Genomic DNA, 22,784 nt, shown 5'->3' on the forward strand with positions numbered 1-22,784 from the left:
ATGATTAACAAGTTACTAGTATGTTTCTAGCATGATTAACATGTTGTTAGCATGATTAACAAGTTGCTAGTATGTTTCTAGCATGATTAGCAAGTTGCTAGCGCGATTAACAAGTTGCTAGTATGTTTCTAGCATGATTAGCAAGTTGTTAGCATGATTAACAAGTTACTAGTATGTTTCTAACATGATTAGCATGTTGCTAGCATGATTAACAAGTTGCTAGTATGTTTCTAACATGATTAGCAAGTTGTTAGCATGATTAACAAGTTACTAGTATGTTTCTAACATGATTAGCATGTTGCTAGCATGATTAACAAGTTACTAGTATGTTTCTAGCATGATTAGCATGTTGTTAGCATGATTAACAAGTTGCTAGTATGTTTCTAGCATGATTAGCAAGTTGCTAGCGTGATTAACAAGTTGCTAGTATGTTTCTAGCATGATTAACATGTTGTTAGCATGATTAACAAGTTACTAGTATGTTTCTAACATGATTAGCATGTTGTTAGCATGATTAACAAGTTACTAGTATGTTTCTAGCATGATTAGCATGTTGTTAGCATGATTAACAAGTTGCTAGTATGTTTCTAGCATGATTAGCAAGTTGCTAGCGTGATTAACAAGTTGCTAGTATGTTTCTAGCATGATTAGCAAGTTGCTAGCGTGATTAACAAGTTACTAGTATGTTTCTAGCATGATTAGCATGTTGCTAGCGTGATTAACAAGTTACTAGTATGTTTCTAGCATGATTAGCGTGTTGTTAGCATGTTTTTAGCATGATTAACAAGTTGCTAGCATGTTTCTAGCATGATTAACGTTAACATGTTTCCAGCATGATTAGCAAGTTGCTAGAATGTTTCTAGCACGATTAGCACGTTGCTAGCATGATTAACAAGTTACTAGTATGTGTCTAGCATGATTAGCATGTTGTTAGCATGATTAACAAGTTGCTAGTATGTTTCTAGCATGATTAGCAAGTTGCTAGCGTGATTAACAAGTTGCTAGCATGTTTCTAGCATGATTAACGTTAACATGTTTCCAGCATGATTAGCAAGTTGCTAGAATGCTTCTAGCATGATTAGCATGTTGCTAGCATGATTAACAAGTTACTAGTATGTTTCTAGCATAATTAGCATGTTGTTAGCATGTTTCTAGCATGATTAACAAGTTGCTAGCATGTTTCTAGCATGATTAACGTTAACATGTTTCCAGCATGATTAGCAAGTTGCTAGAATGTTTCTAGCATGATTAGCATGTTGCTAGCATGATTAACAAGTTACTAGTATGTTTCTGGCATGATTCGCATGTTGCTAGCATGATTAGCACGTTGCCAACATGTTTTAAGCATGAATTTCATGTTGTTAACATGTTTCCAGTGTTTCTAACATGATTAGCATGTTGCTAACATGTTGTTAATATGATTAACATGTTGTTAGCATGTTTATATCATGGTTAGCATATTCCTAGCACGATTAACAAGATGCTAGTGCTTCTACCATGATTAGCATGTTGCTAACATGATTCTAGCATCATTAACAAGTTATTAGCATGTTACTAACATGTTGTTAATATGATTAACATGTTGTTAGCATGTTTCTATCATGGTTAGCATATTCCTAGCATGATTAACAAGTTGCTAGTGTTTCTAACATGATTAGCATGTTGCTAACATGATTCTAGCATCATTAACAAGTTATTAGCATGTTACTAACATGTTGTTAATATGATTAACATGTTGTTAGCATGTTTCTATCATGGTTAGCATATTCCTAGCATGATTAACAAGATGCTAGTGCTTCTACCATGATAAGCATGTTGTTAACATGTTTTCAGCATGATTAACAAGTTGTGAGCATGGTTAGTAAGTTGCTAGTGTGTTTCTAACCTGATTAGCATGTTGCTAGCATGATTAACAAGTTGCTAGTGTTTCTAACCTGATTAGCATGTTGCTAGCATGATTAGCAAGTTGCTAGTGTGTTTCTAACCTGATTAGCATGTTGCTAGCATGATTAGCAAGTTGCTAGTGTGTTGCTAACCTGATTAGCATGTTGCGAGCATGATTAAAAATTTGCTAGTATGTTTCTAGCATAAGCATGTTGTTAGCCTGTTTCTAACATGATTAGCAAGTTACTGGCACAATTCTGGAATGATTAGCATATTGCTAGCTTGAGATAGATGAGTTTGAATGGATTATAAATCTAGTTGATAGAAGGTGAGTTTGATTGAGTCTCAAGGGATTCTGGGAGTTTTGTCAGTTGGAGTTTGAATAGTGTTGATCATTTGAACATTCCCTCAATGTAAGTCTATGGGATTTCTCCCAGTTTTAATCGTCATTTTTAGGAAAACCGTAAGTCTGATCAGTTAGAAAAGATCCAGCAACTGGAGTCAGATCAGACTGAAGATCTGGCCTGAGTTTGGAGTTTGGAGAGTTAAAGCTCTAGGAGTTAGAGTTGAACATTTTAGTCTCAGAAGAAAAAGAAGAAGAATAAAAAGTTTAAATATCATTTCAGTAAGTTCTCAAGTCAACTTAATCCTCATAAGCCGAGTGAAGACACTATAGTGACCTGACTGCTGTTTCTCTCCCGATCTGTCTTCTGGTTGTAAAACGGCTCATCCCACTTGTTCTCTGACTGCCAGGCGTACTTCAAAATGGTGCTGAGGATGGCCTCAAACAGCAGGATGCCCAAGTAGATGATGAGAAATGTGTTCATGGATCTGGAGGAGAGATGGAGAGACGCTGTGGTTATAAAGCAGCGCTGAGGGAAAGCAGTGGAAGTCAAATTGAGAAAGGCATACTTCTCGACTGCGGAGCGCTTTTGGGATTTGCACTTGTAGTTCAGAGCCATCTTGGACTCCATGCCCGTATACACCGCCACACCTGACAATCACAACACTTTCATTGGAAACTTGGCATGTTTTGATTAAGTTTTTTGGGGGGAATAAAGTGCAGTGATAAGCTGTGAAATCAGTTATAGTAAATTTTGGACTGTGAATGCTGTACCAAAGATTTCTTTGGTGTTTTTTAATCTTGCTCCTCGAAGCAGGAGGTTCTCTGGTCCTAAGGGTCTGAAAAGAACAACCAAAAAATATATAAATAAACAAAAAAAAAACCTAACACATAAAATAAATGAGAATACAATACATAAACTAATCATTTTTTACTATATGTATCAGTTTTAGAATATAGGATCAGTCATTTTCTTAATGTTTTTAGTCTTTTCTGCTCCTCAAGGCTGTGTTTATTTGATTTAAAAAAATCTATCTATCCATCCATCTATCCGTCTACCTATCTATCTATCTACCTATCTATCCGTCTATCTATCCGTCTACCTATCTATCCATCTACCTATCTATCCGTCTATCTATCCGTCTACCTATCTATCCATCTACCTATCTATCCGTCTATCTATCCGTCTACCTATCTATCCATCTACCTATCTATCCGTCTATCTATCCATCTACCTATCTATCCGTCTATCTATCTATCCGTCTACCTATCTATCCGTCTATCTATCTATCCGTCTATCTATCTATCCGTCTACCTATCTATCCGTCTATCTATCTATCCGTCTACCTATCTATCCGTCTATCTATCTATCCGTCTACCTATCTATCCGTCTATCTATCTATCCGTCTACCTATCTATCCGTCTATCTATCCGTCTACCTATCTATCCATCTATCTATCTATCCGTCTACCTATCTATCCGTCTATCTATCCGTCTATCTATCCGTCTATCTATCTATCCGTCTACCTATCTATCCGTCTATCTATCCATCTACCTATCTATCCGTCTATCTATCCGTCTACCTATCTATCCGTCTACCTATCTATCCGTCTATCTATCCATCTACCTATCTATCCGTCTATCTATCCGTCTACCTATCTATCCGTCTATCTATCCGTCTACCTATCTATCCGTCTACCTATCTATCCGTCTACCTATCTATCCGTCTACCTATCTATCTACCTATCTATCCGTCTACCTATCTGTCTATCTATCCGTCTACCTATCCGTCTACCTATCTATCCATCTACCTATCTATCCGTCTATCTATCCGTCTACCTATCTATCCATCTACCTATCTATCCGTCTATCTATCCATCTACCTATCTATCCGTCTATCTATCTATCTATCCGTCTATCTATCTATCCATCTACCTATCTATCCGTCTACCTATCCATCTACCTATCTATCCGTCTACCTATCTATCCATCTACCTATCTATCCGTCTATCTATCCATCTACCTATCTATCCGTCTACCTATCTATCCGTCTATCTATCCGTCTACCTATCTATCCATCTACCTATCTATCCATCTACCTATCTATCCGTCTATCTATCTATCCATCTACCTATCTATCCGTCTATCTATCTATCCATCTACCTATCTATCCGTCTACCTATCTATCCATCTACCTATCCATCTACCTATCTATCCGTCTATCTATCTATCTATCCGTCTACCTATCTATCCGTCTACCTACCTATCTATCTACCTATCTATCAGTCTATCTATCTGTCTACCTATCTATCCGTCTATCTATCTATCTATCTATCTATCTACCTATCTATCCGTCTATCTATCTGTCTACCTATCTATCCGTCTATCTATCTGTCTACCTATCTATCCATCTATCTATCTATCCATCTATCTATCCATCCATCTATCTATCCATCCATCTATCCATCCATCTATCCATCCATCTATCTATTTTTCCATCTGTCTATCTATCTATTTTTCCATGTCTATCTACCTACCTATCCATCTGTCTATCTATCTATCCATCTATTTATCCATCTGTCTATCTATCTATTTATCCATCTGTCTATCTATCTATTTATCCATCTGTCTATCTATCTATTTATCCATCTGTCTGTCTATCTATCTATCTATCTATCTATCTATCTATCTATCTATCTATCTATCTATCTATCTATCTATCTACAGATCTGGCCATTAAAAATGCGTCTATTTTCACGCGGCAGCCTGCAATTCGGCACGCGTGGGCACGCGTCCTGCCGCAGCGGCTTTTTTAGATTTTTTTACAACGTTGTTGCACTTCATATAATATCCACCAGGTGGCGCAAGGAACAACATTCTGTAGCCAAACACCATGGCCAGCTCTAGGGGGCGTTGGTCACAAATACCAGTACAATAGTTCAATGATTCCTCTTTCCTGAAATTATGGTTCAAACCAATAGCAAAAAGATAGCCTATTCATAAGCAGGTGCAGTTGTATTGTTATTTTGTTTTCTTTCTTTGTTTTCCTGACGAACATTTATTAGACTGCATCGGAAACAGAAATGTTAATTTCGGTTATTTTATTTCTCCAACCGACAACTGACGTAAACCGCTAAATTCGTTTTCAGGGATTAATTATACACAAGCAAGAAGCAGCATAAACATCAGAACCTCACGTGCAGAGCTTATGCACAGAGAAAAACCCAATAAACCTATATATAATAATAAATAAAATAGGCCCACATAAGAAATATATGTTTTTCTTTTCTGAATGAATAATAATTTGACAAATTAATAAGTAGCAAGCCTGTATGCAGAATTTTAGGCAATTTCTGTGATGCGCCCTTAAACCAGCAACTTGTTTCCATTTTTTTTTTCTTTTTTACAAATAGCCTACACGTTTTTTTTTTTAATTTTATTTAATTTTTATTGTGATTGTACACAAATAACAGAAATATGTAAAATATCATAGTTTTAAGCAATGCCGTACTCTTGAACGAGTATTGTAAGCTGTATCCACTTTATTAAGGGGAAAAAAATCAAGTGATCCTGACGGCGCCGCGGGCAGTTAAATTACTCGACAACTTTCACCTTCAGAATAAAATATATTAGGCTATATATTTCAGCGTTTTAAAGCAACATCAAATTAAGATGCATGTTTAAGAGGTAGTTCGTCTTTTTCTTTTTCAATTTTAGATACACTGACAATTAATTTGAGTAGAGACAGATAGAAATGGGAAGGATAAATATAAACTACAGTATTTTTGCGATTTTGGTGCTTAGAAATTTATTCTAAGCGGGCCGCGGGCGAATAATATAGTTAATATAGCGCGGAGCGGGTGGATGCGGAATAAAACCTCGTGGAAGCGGGACTGGAAAAGCACTTTGTTATATCCTATAGACTATTTAGATACTTCATCATCAAGCAAAAATTTATTCATAAGCAGGAGCAGTTTTATTATTATTTTCTTTTCTTTTTTTCCTGTTGAACTTTTATTAGACTGCATTGAAAATAGAAATGTTAATTTCTGTTTTTTTTTCCAAACGACAACCGACGCGTTTAGTTATTATTAACGACAAGATTGTGCTAAATTACATTTAAATTGAAACGTGGCTGTGACACATTAATAACAGTTAAATTCGTTTTGAGGGGTTAATTGTACACAAGCAAAAAGCAGCATAAACATCAGAACATCACGCGCAGATCTTATGCACAGAGAAAACCCCAAAAAGCTGTATGTAAAATAAATAAAAATGCCCATATGCGAAATATAAATTTCTTAATGAATAATAATTTAACAAAACGAAATAAAATAAAATAAGTAGCAAGCCTATATGCAGAATTGTAGGCAATTTCTGTGACGCGCCCTTGAACCAGCATCTTGTTTACATTTTTTTTTTTTACAAATAGCATACACATCTGTTTTTTCGTTGTGATTGTACACAAATAACAGAAATATGTAAAATAGCATAGTTTTGAGCAATCCCTTACTCTTGAACGAGTATTGTAAGCTATCCACTTAATTAAAAGGGGAAAAAAACGTGATCCTGACGGCGCAGCAGGCAGTTAAATAACTGGACCACTTTCACCTTCAGAATAAAATACATTATATGTTTTAAAGCAACATCAAATTAAGATATGCATGTTTAAGAGGTAGTTCCTCTTTTTCTTTTTCTAAGATACACAATTTTAGATACACTGACAATTAATTTGAGTAGAGAGGAATAGAAATGGAGAGGTTAAATATAAACTACTGTTTTTATAGAGTTAAAAATTAATTAATTTATTTATTAGTATTATTACTATTATTATTTTGATTTGTTTTTGCGATTTTGGTGCTTAGAAATTTATTCTAAGCGGGCAGCGGTCGAATAATATAGTTAATATAGCGGGAGCGGGTGAATGCGGAATAAAACCTTGTGGAATCGGGATTGGAAAAGCACTTTATTGTTATATCCTGTAGACTATACTTCATCATCAAGCATGGGCGTCGGAAGCAAAATAAATGTGGGTGGGTCCTCCCCCAGAAAAATAAATACTTTAGTATATGCCATTTTCTGTAGTCTGGTGCCTTTTATTTAATGTTTTTACACAATGCAAATACTCCATATTTACAAATATTACAAAAGACGGCTATACTGCAACATTTTCAGTGGCGTAAGTGATAATACGAGTAACATATCGTTTTTGACGCGGGAGACCCGAGTTCGCATCCGCCTTTTGCTGAAATCATTTTCGAAATCGTCTCCCTTTTCACTTATATCATATCGGAAAGGCATTTGTTTATTAGTTAATTAATGAAATAATTGAAAAGTTGAAATAAAGTATCAACTAGGGTTAGGTCACCTACCGTAAGTGTATCTGAGCACTATACTTTACTTTTAGGAGTGTTAATAATTAATTGTATTATTATTATTATTGTTATTATTATTATTATTGTCTTTAGATTTGTTCTTACATTTTGATGCCGTACATTATTTTGACGCACTGCACATGCAGTTTTCTTCTTTTCTTTTTTCTTAAAAACTAATTGAAGTGAAAGGGAAGAAACCCATGTAGATTTGGCCTAATGTCCATAAATACTAGCCTAGTATTATATCCTAATATAGAAAATAATTTAGACAAATAAACAGAAGGCTCACTTTTCAAGACAATAAAGCTTAGCATATGACTGACAACGAATACAACAATTGTTAAGTATCAAAAGTGCTCCAGTGAGTTATGCAATTTTTTTCCACCTTTTTTTCTTTTTCTTTTTTTTTTTAAGTGGAAAAGTAGTTCTTCTATTTCGGAGAAGTTCATTAAGTCTGTCTCTTAACAGCTTCCAGTCACGAACTGCGGGTTGAATCTCCGACCAACGATCAGTAAGTTTTTTTTTTTTTTTTTTTTTTTTTCTCTCCTTTAAACAGCTCCGATTTACATCATTTTAGCCTGGAACTAGGCTTAAGTCTGTTCTGGGAAACCAAAGGGAAGTGTATTTTTTTTTTCAGTTTTCTGAAAAGTAGCCGTTAATGAGGCATCAGAGTTAAGCGGCATGCAGTATAAAGAGCGAAATGTTTATGAATGGCAGAGTGGGGGTGGGGTGGGGTGTTGAATGCTGTCTGTTGCCTTGTTGTAATCAACATTTGGAGACTTGGGGGTGCTGGGGGCGGATTCCGACTGCATTCAGTTGCATTTCGAATTCAGCATTCAAATGCATGCCAGGGAGAAGGGGAAAGCTTTCCTCACACGCTCCACTTTTTTCAAAACATTAGTGTCCAACCTGACACGCGGGTCAGTGGATAAACAACCCGAACCCGACCGTTTTCAAATAACCCACCCGCAACTCGGACCGCAGAATAAAAAAAAATAAATATTGTACCCGACCCGCCTCCTGACCCGTATGTTTAATACTAAAGTGATTAAGCTGTGGAGATGCAGTCTGAAATATCCCGACATCAGAAATCCATTGGTGTACAAGCTAAAAAATAAAATTAAAATAAAACAATGTGTCCTGTTGTAAAGTCGTTGCCGTATTGTTGTGTATGAAGTTCAGATGTTATTATTTTAAGAAATATATATGTTTTAGGATTCTCCTTATTTTTGTTTTAGACATCCATCAATTACGGTGAATAAAAAAAATTCCGCGCTGGTGGAAACAAGACTTTCGCTTCTACTTTTGAGACCGGTGTTCTGACGTTTTTCTAAAAAAAAAAAAATAAGAATTCAAAATTTAAAATTTATTGTCATAAAAACAGAAGGTGAATATAATTAAAAAATGTTAAGTATTTGCTGATTAAAGAAAACATGAAGGATGCCGCTTAATGTTTGGCTTTTACGTGAACTTTAAAGCATATCCCTCATTCCATTTGTTTTCTTTGTTTTGTAATCTTTATATTATTTTCGTGAAATGTATTTTTGCTCAACATGCATTTCTCGTGGCCACGCGTTTAATGAATAAACCAACCTGCGTGACATTAGTAACCCAGAATTATTTGAGATATTTCGTTTTGAGTTAAGAAATTGTTTGCCTTTATTAATTGTTATAGAAATTAATACAATATTAAATAATTATACAGGCGATGCTGTATATGCTAATGCTGTCTGTGCGCAATGTAGACAGCTTTCACAAGTGTTTACATGTATTACATGTTGGCCAGTTCAAATTAAATAGCCCTGCAAGAAACATTTCATTCATCACACAATCTTGTCCATTGACTGACCTTCTTTTTTTCCCATTATATTTGTATTATTCGTTTGTATTCGTTATTTTTTCCTTCATTTTGATCTCGTTACATAACATTCTGAATGTAAATGATACTGTAAAGGTGCTATGACTGGGGTTTTTACTGGAATGCAGTTTAAAGGTTAAATTTAACATATATTGTATTTTATTTAGTCTAACTAATAGACAAATAACTGAAGAAGAGTGAATCATTCACATAGTTTCATTTGGAAATAATTTATCGTCACACAGTAAAATAGGCCTACATTCCTTCTCTTAACTAAAGAATTGAACATATAAAATATGAATTGAACATATTTTATTTTGTTTAGTCTAATTAACAGACTAGACTATATAAATATTAAACTGTTTTACTGAGAAATGAATCATTCACGTAGTTTCATTTGTAAATGAAAACATGCTCATTAATCGTCACACACGGGGATAAATACAATCAAAAAGTCAAAACGTAATTGGCATAATTGTCAGGCGTTAAAAATAAATAGCCCTAACCAGGTATTGAAATAATAATAACCTACAATAAGAATAAATAATAAGTGATTTAGAGCTATCTACTTTTTTCTTTATTGTGAATCGCTTAACCTAAATAACTTTATATAATGCTATTTGGCATATATTTAGCAAATATTGTGAACTACAATTATGCCAATAAAGTTTTGACTTTATGATTGTATTAATGCCCGTGTGTGACCATACGATTTACAAATGGAACGTGAATGATTCACTCGACAATGAAACACTATATAGGTTATAATTAGACTAAAAATGAATATATGCCATATAGTATAATCAAAGCTTTCATGGCATGTCAGCATTTATCATTTAGATTCGGAATGTTAAGAGATCGAAATTAAGGGGGACATACTGAATATAAACGAATAATACATTTATTACAGAAAAAAAGGATCAATTAATGGATAAGACTTAAGGATGCATAAAATGTTTCTTGCAGGGCTATTTAATTTGAAGTACTTATATGTAATAAATTCTTGATAAACTTTTGAATGCTGTCTACATCGCGCACAGACATTCGCATATACAGCATTGCCTATTGTTAATATATAACTTAATATTGCATTAATTTCTATAACAATTAATAAAAACATTTCTTAACTCAAAATAAAAAATATTAATAAACCTATCTCTGATAATCCTGGGTTATGGTTACGCAGGTTTGTTTATGCGTTAAACATAAGGATGTCGTTACCTCGACAAAATAATCTTGTGGCCACGACATAATATGACATTCCCAGGAATTAATATCTCGTGGCAATGACAAAAAGTAATATGACGTTCCTACGAATTCATTTGTGTGGCCACGACAAACATAAGTGAACCGAAGGTGTCCCCTCCAGGTTACCGTACCTTTTAGTTTGCAGCAATGTTTTCAGCCTGCTCCAGTCCAGTGCGTTACATGACTGCCCCCTACTGATCATGTCTTTCCTATGTCATTGTATTTTCCGTGTTCCTTTGGAATACACCGGCGTCACGCGAGACCACTTTACTTCCCGCGCGCATTTTAAATGGCCAGATCTGTATCTATCTATCTATCTATCTATCCATCCATCTATCTATCCATCTATTTATCCATCTGTCTATCTATCTATCCATCTATTTATCCATCTGTCTATATATTTTTCCATCTGTCTATCTATCTATCTATCATCTATCTATCTATCCATCTATCTACCTATCCATCTGTCCATCTATCTATCCATCTGTCTATCTATCTGTCTATTTTTCCATCTGTCTATCTGTCTATCTATCTATCTATCTATCTGTCTGTCTGTCTATCTGTCTATCTGTCTGTCTATCTATCTATCATTCCATCTGTCTATCTACCTACCTATCCATCTGTCTATCTATCTATCCATCTATTTATCCGTCTATCTATCTATTTTCCATCTGTCTATCTATCTATTTATCCGTCTATCTATTTATTTTCCATCTGTCTATCTATCTATCTATCTATCTTTCCATCTGTCTGTCTATCTATCTATCTATCTATCTATCTATCTATATGTCTGTCTGTCTGTCTATCCATCCATCTATATGTCTATCTATCTATCTATCTTTCCATCTGTCTATCTATCTATTTTTCCATCTGTCTATCTATCTGTCTATCTATCTACCTACCTATCCATCTGTCTATCTATCTATCCATCCATCTATTTATCCATCTGTCTATCTATCTATCCATCCATCTATTTATCCATCTGTCTATCTATCTATCTATTAGGGTTGTGACGATGAGGAAATTTCCCCACCGGTTAATCGGCACGTGACAACACCGGTAATACCGGTATCACCGTGGGGGTGGGGGTTTGCTCTTTTTTCTGCTTTTAAATAGCTTATAAATGCGTGCGTATTATACTTTCACTTTCAGTTTTGCGAGAATTGGCAATTCGGCGTCAATTGTTTTAATGGACGACAACGAAACTACAAAAAAAAAAAAACTTTGGACCCAAAATATTGCCAAACAGGTGCTTTTGGACACTAAATCGTCCGCCATTCTCTTTCTGTAAATTCGACTCCTCGCACAGATCATTAACACGGCCAATTCACCATCAGCAATCACACTCCGTATCCAAGCACTACAAGAGAATCCCTTTAAATAGCCAAGCAGTCTTACCTTCATCATCTCTTGTTTTCAGCATCCCTCTCCCTGGGCAGGGGGAGTGCCCCGTGCTCGGCCAAACATGCTTAACTTTACGCTGTTTATTATATGTAAGCGCGAACTCCTCACGTGATAAATGAAATATGACGCATTGTAGCTATGTTCAGTTTTTAATTATATTGCATGCTCTCGTCTTAAGTAAATTATTTAGAATAATATTTTCCATTCAATTCAAATAAATATTTAATAAAAAAATGAATACTATCTATCTATCCATCTATTTATCCATCTGTCTATCTATCTATCTTTCCATCTGTCTATCTGTCTATCTATCTATCTTTCCATCTGTCTATCTGTCTATCTATCTATCTATCTATCTATCTATCTATCTATTTTTCTATCTGTCTATCTATCTGTCTATCTATCTGTCTATCTGTCTATCTGTCTATCTATCTATCTATCTGTCTATCTGTCTATCTGTCTATCTATCTGTCTATCCGTCAAGACAAACTTTATCTAGTTACTTTTGAACATTGATAATAAATGATCATATTAGAATGACTTCTGAAGAATCATGTGACACTGAAGACTGGAGTAATGATGCTGAAAATGCAGCACTGCATCACAGAAATAAATTACATTTTAAAGTATAATGAAATAGAAAACCACTATCATAAATTGCAATAATATTTCACAATATTAAATTTTTTTTTCTGTATTTTTAATCAAATGAACACAGTGTTGATGAGCAGTAAAGTCTCCTTTAAAAAGCATTAAAAATCTTCCTGATCCCAAACTTGAATATATTCAAAACCGTATTAATCTCAGAGTTGAAGCTGGTCTCACCTGACTATCTCCTCTCCATGTTGAGTTACTGTTATTCTCCCGACAAACCTGAGAAGAGAGAGCATGCTGCGTCAGGACTTCCACAACTGAGAATAGCATCAATCGACTGTGGTTGAGCAGCATTGTGAAGTACCTGTATAAGTCTGCCTCCGGCTGCTGGCACTCCACCACCGCCTGCAATGACTCCAGCCGCGACACCGACTGCGACACCGCCGTTTCTGGCACAGAATAGTGCGTCTGCACATCAGCAGAGAGAACACATAATATAATAATAATAATATAAAATATCTCAATAAATACTTAATATTTAGATATTAGCCAAATAGCTATGGTAAATTTGTGATTTTTTTCATCATAGAGCAGTTCTTGTTGAAATGGTAATGACCAAAAAAAAAAAAAAATAATAATAATAATGCTAGGATCTTGTTAATCATGCTAGAAACATGCTAATAACTTGTTAATCATGCTAGCATTTTGCAAATGACATGCTAATAATGCTAGAAACATGCTAGCAACATGCTAATCATGCTTGAAACCAAGTGTGCAGTACAAGTCCTGAAAAGTGAAGCCAAAACATTTCGATCGCCCCCCGGTGGCTGGCTGCAGTATAGGTTATAAACCCCGCCCTCTCAATGTAATTGTCAGGTTTCAGTCTGTTTCTGTTCTGTTTTCCCAGTGTTTTTTCCCCCTATGTTTCTAGTTTATATGGTTTAATCCTTGTTCTTCCCCTTTTGGTTTTGTCCTTTTGGTTTTGTCTTGCCCATATTTGTATTTCCCCCTCGTTAGCCTTGTTAGCTTGTTTGTAACCACGCCCTGTCTTCAGAGTATTTAAGTCTGTGTCTGCTCACTACCCCTTGTCCGTCTTTAATGTTACATGTGCTCATTTCTTGCTCCCGGTTTTTGTTTGTTTGTATCATTTTCAAGTGTTTTTGTTTAATAAACTGTATTTATTAATTTACTCCGGTTCTCCTCCTCCATCTCCACTCGTCAACCCGCCTGATTGTGACAGTAATCTAATGGGACGTGAGCCAAACTAAATAATCAAATTACACTTCAAATATTTTTTTCCAAAGATGGTTTCCATCATGTAAGGTAGTTCTTATAATGCTGGTTCATGTTCAGATGTCCGTTTTTCTAATAAGTTCGCTTTTAGGTAGTTATTTAATGCTATAAAAACGGGGTGTGGTGTCATGATTGTGATCGTGCAATTGGGTCTGCGGGAGTTTGGGCGGGATTTTGATACCGCGGCTCCACCTCACGACACTACTGCGCAGACTCTGGCTCCAAACGAATCTCTACTGCGCAGACTCTGGCTCCAAACGAATCTCTACTGCGCAGACTCTGGCTCCAAACGAATCTCTACTGCGCAGACTCTGGCTCCAAACGAATCTCTACTACGCAGACTCTGGCTCCAAACGAATCTCTACTACGCAGACTCTGGCTCCAAACGAATCTCTACTACGCAGACTCTGGCTCCAAACGAATCTCTACTACGCAGACTCTGGCTCCAAACGAATCTCTACTGCGCAGACTCTGGCTCCAAACGAATCTCTACTGCGCAGACTCTGGCTCCAAACGAATCTCTACTGCGCAGACTCTGGCTCCAAACGAATCTCTACTGCGCAGACTCTGGCTCCAAACGAATCTCTACTGCGCAGACTCTGGCTCCAAACGAATCTCTACTACGCAGACTCTGGCTCCAAACGAATCTCTACTACGCAGACTCTGGCTCCAAACGAATCTCTACTACGCAGACTCTGGCTCCAAACGAATCTCTACTGCGCAGACTCTGGCTCCAAACGAATCTCTACTGCGCAGACTCTGGCTCCAAACGAATCTCTACTACGCAGACTCTGGCTCCAAACGAATCTCTACTACGCAGACTCTGGCTCCAAACGAATCTCTACTACGCAGACTCTGGCTCCAAACGAATCTCTACTACGCAGACTCTGGCTCCAAACGAATCTCTACTACGCAGACTCTGGCTCCAAACGAATCTCTACTACGCAGAATCTGGCTCCAAACGAATCTCTACTGCGCAGACTCTGGCGCCAAACGAATCTCTACTGCGCAGACTCTGGCGCCAAACGAATCTCTACTGCGCAGAATCTGGCTCCAAACGAATCTCTACTGCGCAGACTCTGGCGCCAAACGAATCTCTACTGCGCAGAATCTGGCTCCAAACGAATCTCTACTGCGCAGACTCTGGCTCCAAACGAATCTCTACTGCGCAGACTCTGGCTCCAAACGAATCTCTACTGCGCAGACTCTGGCTCCAAACGAATCTCTACTACGCAGACTCTGGCTCCAAACGAATCTCTACTGCGCAGACTCTGGCTCCAAACGAATCTCTACTACGCAGACTCTGGCTCCAAACGAATCTCTACTACGCAGACTCTGGCTCCAAACGAATCTCTACTACGCAGAATCTGGCTCCAAACGAATCTCTACTACGCAGAATCTGGCTCCAAACGAATCTCTACTGCGCAGACTCTGGCTCCAAACGAATCTCTACTGCGCAGACTCTGGCGCCAAACGAATCTCTACTACGCAGACTCTGGCTCCAAACGAATCTCTACTACGCAGACTCTGGCTCCAAACGAATCTCTACTGCGCAGACTCTGGCTCCAAACGAATCTCTACTGCGCAGACTCTGGCGCCAAACGAATCTCTACTGCGCAGACTCTGGCGCCAAACGAATCTCTACTGCGCAGACTCTGGCGCCAAACGAATCTCTACTGCGCAGACTCTGGCGCCAAACGAATCTCTACTGCGCAGAATCTGGCTCCAAACGAATCTCTACTACGCAGAATCTGGCTCCAAACGAATCTCTACTGCGCAGACTCTGGCTCCAAACGAATCTCTACTACGCAGAATCTGGCTCCAAACGAATCTCTACTGCGCAGACTCTGGCTCCAAACGAATCTCTACTACGCAGAATCTGGCTCCAAACGAATCTCTACTACGCAGAATCTGGCTCCAAACGAATCTCTACTACGCAGAATCTGGCTCCAAACGAATCTCTACTGCGCAGACTCTGGCTCCAAACGAATCTCTACTGCGCAGACTCTGGCTCCAAACGAATCTCTACTGCGCAGACTCTGGCTCCAAACGAATCTCTACTGCACAGACTCTGGCTCCAAACGAATCTCTACTGCGCAGACTCTGGCTCCAAACAAATCTCTACTACGCAGAATCTGGCTCCAAATGAATCTCTACTGCGCAGAATCTGGCTCCAAATGAAGTGATTTACCCCAAGATGGCAGCGGCCATATTGAGATGTATTGGCTTCACTTTCCTATAGTGGACTGAAGCGGAGATGCGTCGTCCATCTTTTTTTACAGTCTATGCTTGAAACTTGCTAATCACGCTAGAAACATATTAAACATGCTAGAAACTTGCTAATCATGCTAGAAAAATACTAAACATGCTAGAAAATGTTAGAATCATGCTAACTACATTCTAATCATGCTAGCAACACGCTAATCATCTAATCTATCTATATGAAGTTCAAAACGTTCAGCTTTTACAGCTGCTTTAATCTTTCAAGCTGGGCTCTCAAGTCAACCTAAAGTTTGTCTTGACACTAAGTTTAGTTCAGTACACAAAAAGTGCTTTGAGATGGACATCGCTGAGCGTAACAACAACCTGCGGTTCAATAAGCGAGTCACATGTGGATTCAGTGAGACGCTATCGTTTATGAGCAGAGAAAACAGACCTTCAAGTTGGTCTCTCCGTCCAGACTGGCAGTGGTGATGTGGCACGTCCCCTCGGCTCGATCCGACGACAACAGCACCAGATCTGCAGGAAACGTCTCATCTTTGGCTACTCTCACAATATCACCTACCTGCGAGAACAAGTGAGGAATTGCTGAAACAGCGCATTGTAACAAGTCACTGTATTTATTAAGTTATCAGCAGGGATATGGAAGTGTGTTTTTATTATTTGAAGACATCTGGCACGATTAACCAAGGGATCCCCCAGTGCCGCTGGCTGAGACTCACTCGGATATTCTTGGATCGGGTTTGGACCAGACTGCCGCTGCGCACCACAAACACAGGTGCTCCGTTCACTTCGTTGTCAGCTTTGTGCCGCAGCCAGTCTTCATATCCCTGGATTTGTGAGTGGGATTATGACAACTGGTTATCCTCCAGTCAAACTGGCACATGATACAGGAACACGAGCTGCCAAAAACGCTCAAACACTCACCTGTTTGATGGCAGTTACTGTGATGACAAAAAACAGGGGAAGTCCACTAGTTATAGGGGAAGTGGGTGTGTCTATCATTAACTGTAGGGGAGAGACAAAGGATCTGGTTAGAAATGGTCACATGTTTTATATCTCTGCACCTTTTCCCAAAAATCCAGTCATTTCAGTAGGAATCCATTCGATTGTTAATTCAGAGTCTAATATAATGTGTTCGTTCAGCTGGATGACCCATCCAGAGATTGTTGTTGTGTTGTATTTAAACACAGCCGAGGTGTTTGTAGTGAACATAACCTTTACTTACAGGAACTGTTTCCAACACTGACGTCACTCAACCTGTTTTATAGTTTCAAGTCAAGGATCTAGAGCTAAAATAGTCTCAGGATATATTTACAAAACATGATCCACAAATGCGCAAAGCAATTTACATTAGCAGCCATTCTCGAACTCATTAGCGAGCTTAAATTTTGTGAATGTGAATATGAATATGATTATGAGTTTGTGATCTGCTGTTGCAAATGCAAATGTGAATTCAGCTTTCAAGCTGGAACCACCAAACTCAGCCCAGCCACCAAACTGATCTCACTTAGTGTGCTCTATCTTTTCAGACTGATCCGACTTATATTTCTCATAAAATGTAGATTCAAAATCATAAAAATCCCATAGACTTACATTGACAGAATGTTCAAATGAGCCAACACTATTCAAACTCCAACTGTCAAAATTAAAACTTAAACTCCCAGATCCCTTTGAGGCTAAGGCCTCATTCAGACTGTCAGCCCAAATCCGATTTGTAGGCAAATCCGATTGATCATATATAGGTAGTCTGAACAGCAATGAACTACATGAAATCCGATTTGGTCAAATCCGTTTTGAGCTACATTCGTAAGTGGTTTGGAATCCTTTTCAAATCGGATTTCTGGAAATCCGTTTCAGTCTGACCGGTCAGATCAGATTTGGCGAAGATTTTTCATGTTTTCACACCATGTAAAACGTAAACACGTCAAACGTTTTTTTTTGTGGAAAACATAACAAACGTCTTTGCAGAAACAAGCTTGTGTTACACTCCCTTGGGTCTGCAGCACCACACCTGATGTTGGGATAAACCATTCTCGATATAATAAAAATGCAAACAAACAGACACACAGAGATTTCTGCCTTTATTAGAGAGAGGATTATGTTCAGCTCTCTCACTCCGAAGCTTCGAATATTCAGTGTTGATTACTACCGAAGCTCAAAAGATGGTATTCGGACCAGCCCTACAAGTTAGCATGTTGCTGTTACAGTTAGCAAGTTGCTAGCATGTTTCTAGCATGATTAACAATCTGTGACACTACATTCCCTTGGGTCCGCAGCAGGGTTGGGGTCAATTCAGGAATGAACTCAATTCCAATTCAAAGAAGGAAATGGAATTGGAATTGAACAACAATTACAGGAAACAGAGTTGGAATTGAATTGGAATTACAGGAAGTGGAATTCAATTCAGGGAAATTCCACTGAATTCCGTTTATTGCTGTTTCTGAGCATTTATTTGTGATTGCATTTAGAGGCATACATTTGAACTTTATTTATGATGCTTTACAAATACCAAGTAATGTATGAAATAGAGTTGATCAAATGCAAGTAAATAAAAATGAGAACTATACATTATGAAGTAATAATTGAATGACAGTGGTGATAAGTATCTGGATGTACTATACATTCAATATATGATTGCCACATAATATATGTCTCAACTCACAAAAAATGAGTCGTGTTCATTCATGCATTTCATTGACTTTTTATTGCATCGAATTATCATCGTTTCCTGAAATTTGGCATGTGAAATGATCATGCTTAACATACTAAACATACAGTACTTTGTATTTCTTGTTTACGTTTGTTGTTTATGTGACTTACAATATTTAATGTACTATAAACTATTAAGCAAATCAAGTAAAATTATTTTATTTAGCAACTCAAGTGGAATTCAGTGGAATTTATTTGACTTCAATTCTGTTTCCTGACATTCCAATTCCATTTCCTGTCAGCTGCATGCAATTCCACTTCCATTCCAGGAAGTGAATTGGAATTTACTATTCATTCTCAATTCAATTCATGAATGGCCCCAGCCCTGCTACCTACACTCTATTCAAGTTGTGCAAGGAAGATGAGTTTGTCCACATTTTCAGGTAAAAGGGAACTTTGGGTCTTATTTACAACGTAGCACTCTGACGGAGTTGAGAGCTCTCTCTTATTACAATAATGCACTCTTGAAATAACGCCAAAACCTGCCTCAAATAAACTACGAAAATGATAATACTGTACAAGCTACAATCCACTTCTTATTGGTTAAAAATGAACCAAAAAAATCTTGTGTTGTCTTGTGGATCGGCGCCTATGATAGCAGTCACCGTTTTGCTTCCAGCATGCAAGTGGGCCCGACTGTACTTTAGTAGTATCTCTCAAATATTGCTCCATCTTTCTTTTGCATCCCTGTGTCAGTGGCGTGGCAGTCTCCTCTTCTCCATTCATATTCAAGCGCGAATGAGAGCCGTTTCGCAGAAGATGCCAGTTGTTTGAAAAAAAAAAAAAAAAAAAAAAAGAATATTCAAATCTCAAAATTTAAAATTGAATGCCAACCCGAACGAATATTCGATATTTTGGTACAGCACTATTAACTTGTTAATAATGCTAGAAACATGCTAATCTATCTATATAAAGTTCAACACTTTTACAGCTGCTTTAAACTTTCAAGCTAGGCTTTCTCAAGCCAACCTAACGTTTGTCTTGACAAACTTTTTTTTTTTTCAATCTAGTTTCGCTTTCAAAGCACATCAGCATCGCACACTCAGCTGAGAGCTGGGAAACACGAGGACGACCTGTCCTTACCTGAACCAAGAAGATGATGAGAAAATAAAAATTGGCGATTCTTCTGAACTGCTCAAACAAATTCTTGGGGATGAAGTTCCATATGGTGTACTACAAAAGGAAAAACAAAACAGTGGAGGATTTTACTGGCAAATTCTCAACAGGAGCAGGGAAACACGCACACGTGAGTCACGTGATGGTAGGGCTTTTTCACGTTGAAGCTTTCAGAAGCACCTGCTCTTACCTTGGAGGAAATGATCCTGTTGTCCGCAAACCTCTGAGGGATATAATGGCCATGCTGTGGGAACTTGTTTGCTATGTACACTGTGCGTGTGTCACTCTGATGGGGAGGGTCGAAGCCCTGCAAGAGATGAGGAGAGACATCAACAGCTGTGGTTAAATATTTCACCTACAGCCACAGATAACATAATACTAGCCACACGAGAAACTGTGGGAGAATTGTATAGGCCATATGGAAAACGCTACACTGAAGAAGCGGAGAGAGCCTGATGGGAAGGCATAACGCTCTGCCAAAGTCATTATTAATTCAGTTAGAGAGAAGCCAACAATTCATTACGGGAGGCACTTTCACAGCACACGAGAACTAAATCACTTACTATTGAACTCCTTTTGCTTTCGGACTTCCTCGTTGGTCTGTGGGCCAGACGCACATACTCTATGAGACTCTCTCTTTGTAAGAATGTTCTTAATCACAATTCTTGACAAATTCTATTTTCTTAACATCCGTTTTTAAAAAGAAAGAATAAAAGAGGTTTTTGATATGATTGTATGCTGGTTTCTCTTGAAGACTTGCTGATCAACTTAAGGTGAACTCATAGTTATCGCCTTACTTACCCAGTTGATTGATTACATTAATAAATGCAAACATTTTTTGTATTACAAGTTTTCTAAAATGTTAAGTTTAAATATGCAAATGATCATTATTTAATGAAATATGTGCTAATTTGCATACATTTCTAGTACAAAGATCTAAAAAAAAAAAAAAAAAAAACTTAGAACAGACAGGAAACACTATTTTTTTTATACCACTTTTGGTATAAAATCAAGCAAATTATATATGAACAAATCCCTGTGTAAAAACCTTCAGGATATAGACAGGAATACAAATGTAAAGTTTGGTGTGTGTAAGTGCTACTGAGGTGGAGATTTAAGGCTCAGTGTAGGAGAATAAAACTCAGAGCCTTTAAAAATATGCATTGTAATTTGAATCTATTGACACAATTGATAAAGTGCTAAAGTGCTATAAAAGAAACACTTAACAGTGTTTTTTTTTTATTATTTTTTTAGATGTTTTCTTTCCACTAGTCTGAAAAAACACTTTATGAAAAACCAAAAAACCCAAAATCTCAAACTTGATGGGTGCATGAATAGATACCCTTAATGGAAAAACATTGCAAATGTCATATTTTGCAGAATACCATAATAATCATAAGCATGCATGGGCAAATGTGACCCTGGACCACAAAACCAGTCTTAAGTCGCTGGGGTATATTTGTAGCAATAGCCAAACATACATTGTATGGGTCAAAATTATTGATTTTTATTTTATGCCAAAAATCATTAGGAAATTAAGTAAAGATCATGTTACATTAAGATTTTTTGTAAAATTCCTACTGTAAACTTATCAAAATGTAATTTTTGATTAGTAATATGCATTGTTAAGAACTTAATTTGGACAACTTTAAAGGTGATTTTCTCAGTATTTTGATTTTTTTGCATCCTCAGATTTCAGATTTTCAAATAGATGTATCTCGGCCAAATATTGTCCTATCCTAACAAACCATACATCAATAGAAAGCTTATTTATTGAGCTTTCATATGATGTATATATCTCAGTTTTGTCAAATTTAACCTCATGACTGGTTTTGTGGTCCAGGGTCACAAATGATAAAATTTGTCATATCAGAGAATATTGATAATTATCACAAAAAATGGTCAAGTTTTGACATTTTTAATGCTTTCAAACTTAAAGGCAAGTTCAAGTTTTGTTTTGTTTTTTGCCAAAGAGGCGAACATTTCATAAACCCTAGGTACAATATTGAGAACATTCAAATATGCATGCGCAATTTGAAGTAAAATAATGTTCTAGTCTGTTTGCTTAAAACAGAAATTATCTCATTTCTGCATGTTCTAAAGATTACAATTGTTTCATAAAACAGGTTTGTGTTCCCTGACTTCTATAAAAAAATATAATAACCTAAAAAATAATAAAATATAAAAAAATAAATAAAATTTACCTTTACAGGGTAAACTAGGACTCTACTTTTATTACCAATTAACTAGGGATGTAACAATATCAAAATCTAACGATACGATAATATCACAACATGAAGTCCATGATACAATATTATTGCAATATATATATATATAAAAAAAGAATACTTGGAGAAAAAAAATTGAAATTTTGTACTTTAAAGATAAATTCTTCTATGTAATGCATTTTGAAAGTTCAAAATTAAGAGCTCCAACCCATGTTCTTAACTAAGAAAACTTAAGTCAGAAGAAACTTGCACCTGAACTTTAAAGGGGACTGTTTCTTGGTGGAAAACTCCAGCTTCAGTGAAAACAGGCTTACAAAAAGGCATCTCACTAAAAATCTAGTGAAATGTTGCAAAAATAACACAACTGGTGGCCGATGCATTGCAATAAACAAGTTCACTGCATTCTCTGTGAACCGGATCTTAAGCTGATCGGCTGAACAAAGTGCGCGCTTTGTTTTAAAATGTGCAGCGAAAACAGACTTGAAGTTAATTTGACAGATACTGTGCCA

At 37.0% G+C, this 22,784-nt stretch overlaps 1 protein-coding gene across 1 annotated transcript in view; it reads right to left on the reverse strand.

Moving 5' to 3' along the window:
* Positions 1-22,784, reverse strand: part of atp11b (ATPase phospholipid transporting 11B) — a 100,371-nt gene that overhangs the window by 57,261 nt on the left and 20,326 nt on the right. Inside the window, exons 2-11 of the mRNA XM_073844780.1 lie at positions 20,238-20,354; positions 20,015-20,104; positions 17,147-17,227; positions 16,942-17,049; positions 16,656-16,784; positions 13,071-13,174; positions 12,938-12,985; positions 3,002-3,066; positions 2,797-2,878; positions 2,565-2,715 (exon numbers count right to left, since the gene is read on the reverse strand). Coding sequence (XP_073700881.1) covers positions 2,565-2,715; positions 2,797-2,878; positions 3,002-3,066; positions 12,938-12,985; positions 13,071-13,174; positions 16,656-16,784; positions 16,942-17,049; positions 17,147-17,227; positions 20,015-20,104; positions 20,238-20,354 — 975 coding nt within the window. The remainder of the gene's footprint in view (positions 1-2,564; positions 2,716-2,796; positions 2,879-3,001; positions 3,067-12,937; positions 12,986-13,070; positions 13,175-16,655; positions 16,785-16,941; positions 17,050-17,146; positions 17,228-20,014; positions 20,105-20,237; positions 20,355-22,784) is intronic.

This window comes from Garra rufa, chromosome 7, assembly GCF_049309525.1.
Source record: "Garra rufa chromosome 7, GarRuf1.0, whole genome shotgun sequence".
Classification (NCBI taxonomy): domain Eukaryota; kingdom Metazoa; phylum Chordata; class Actinopteri; order Cypriniformes; family Cyprinidae; genus Garra; species Garra rufa.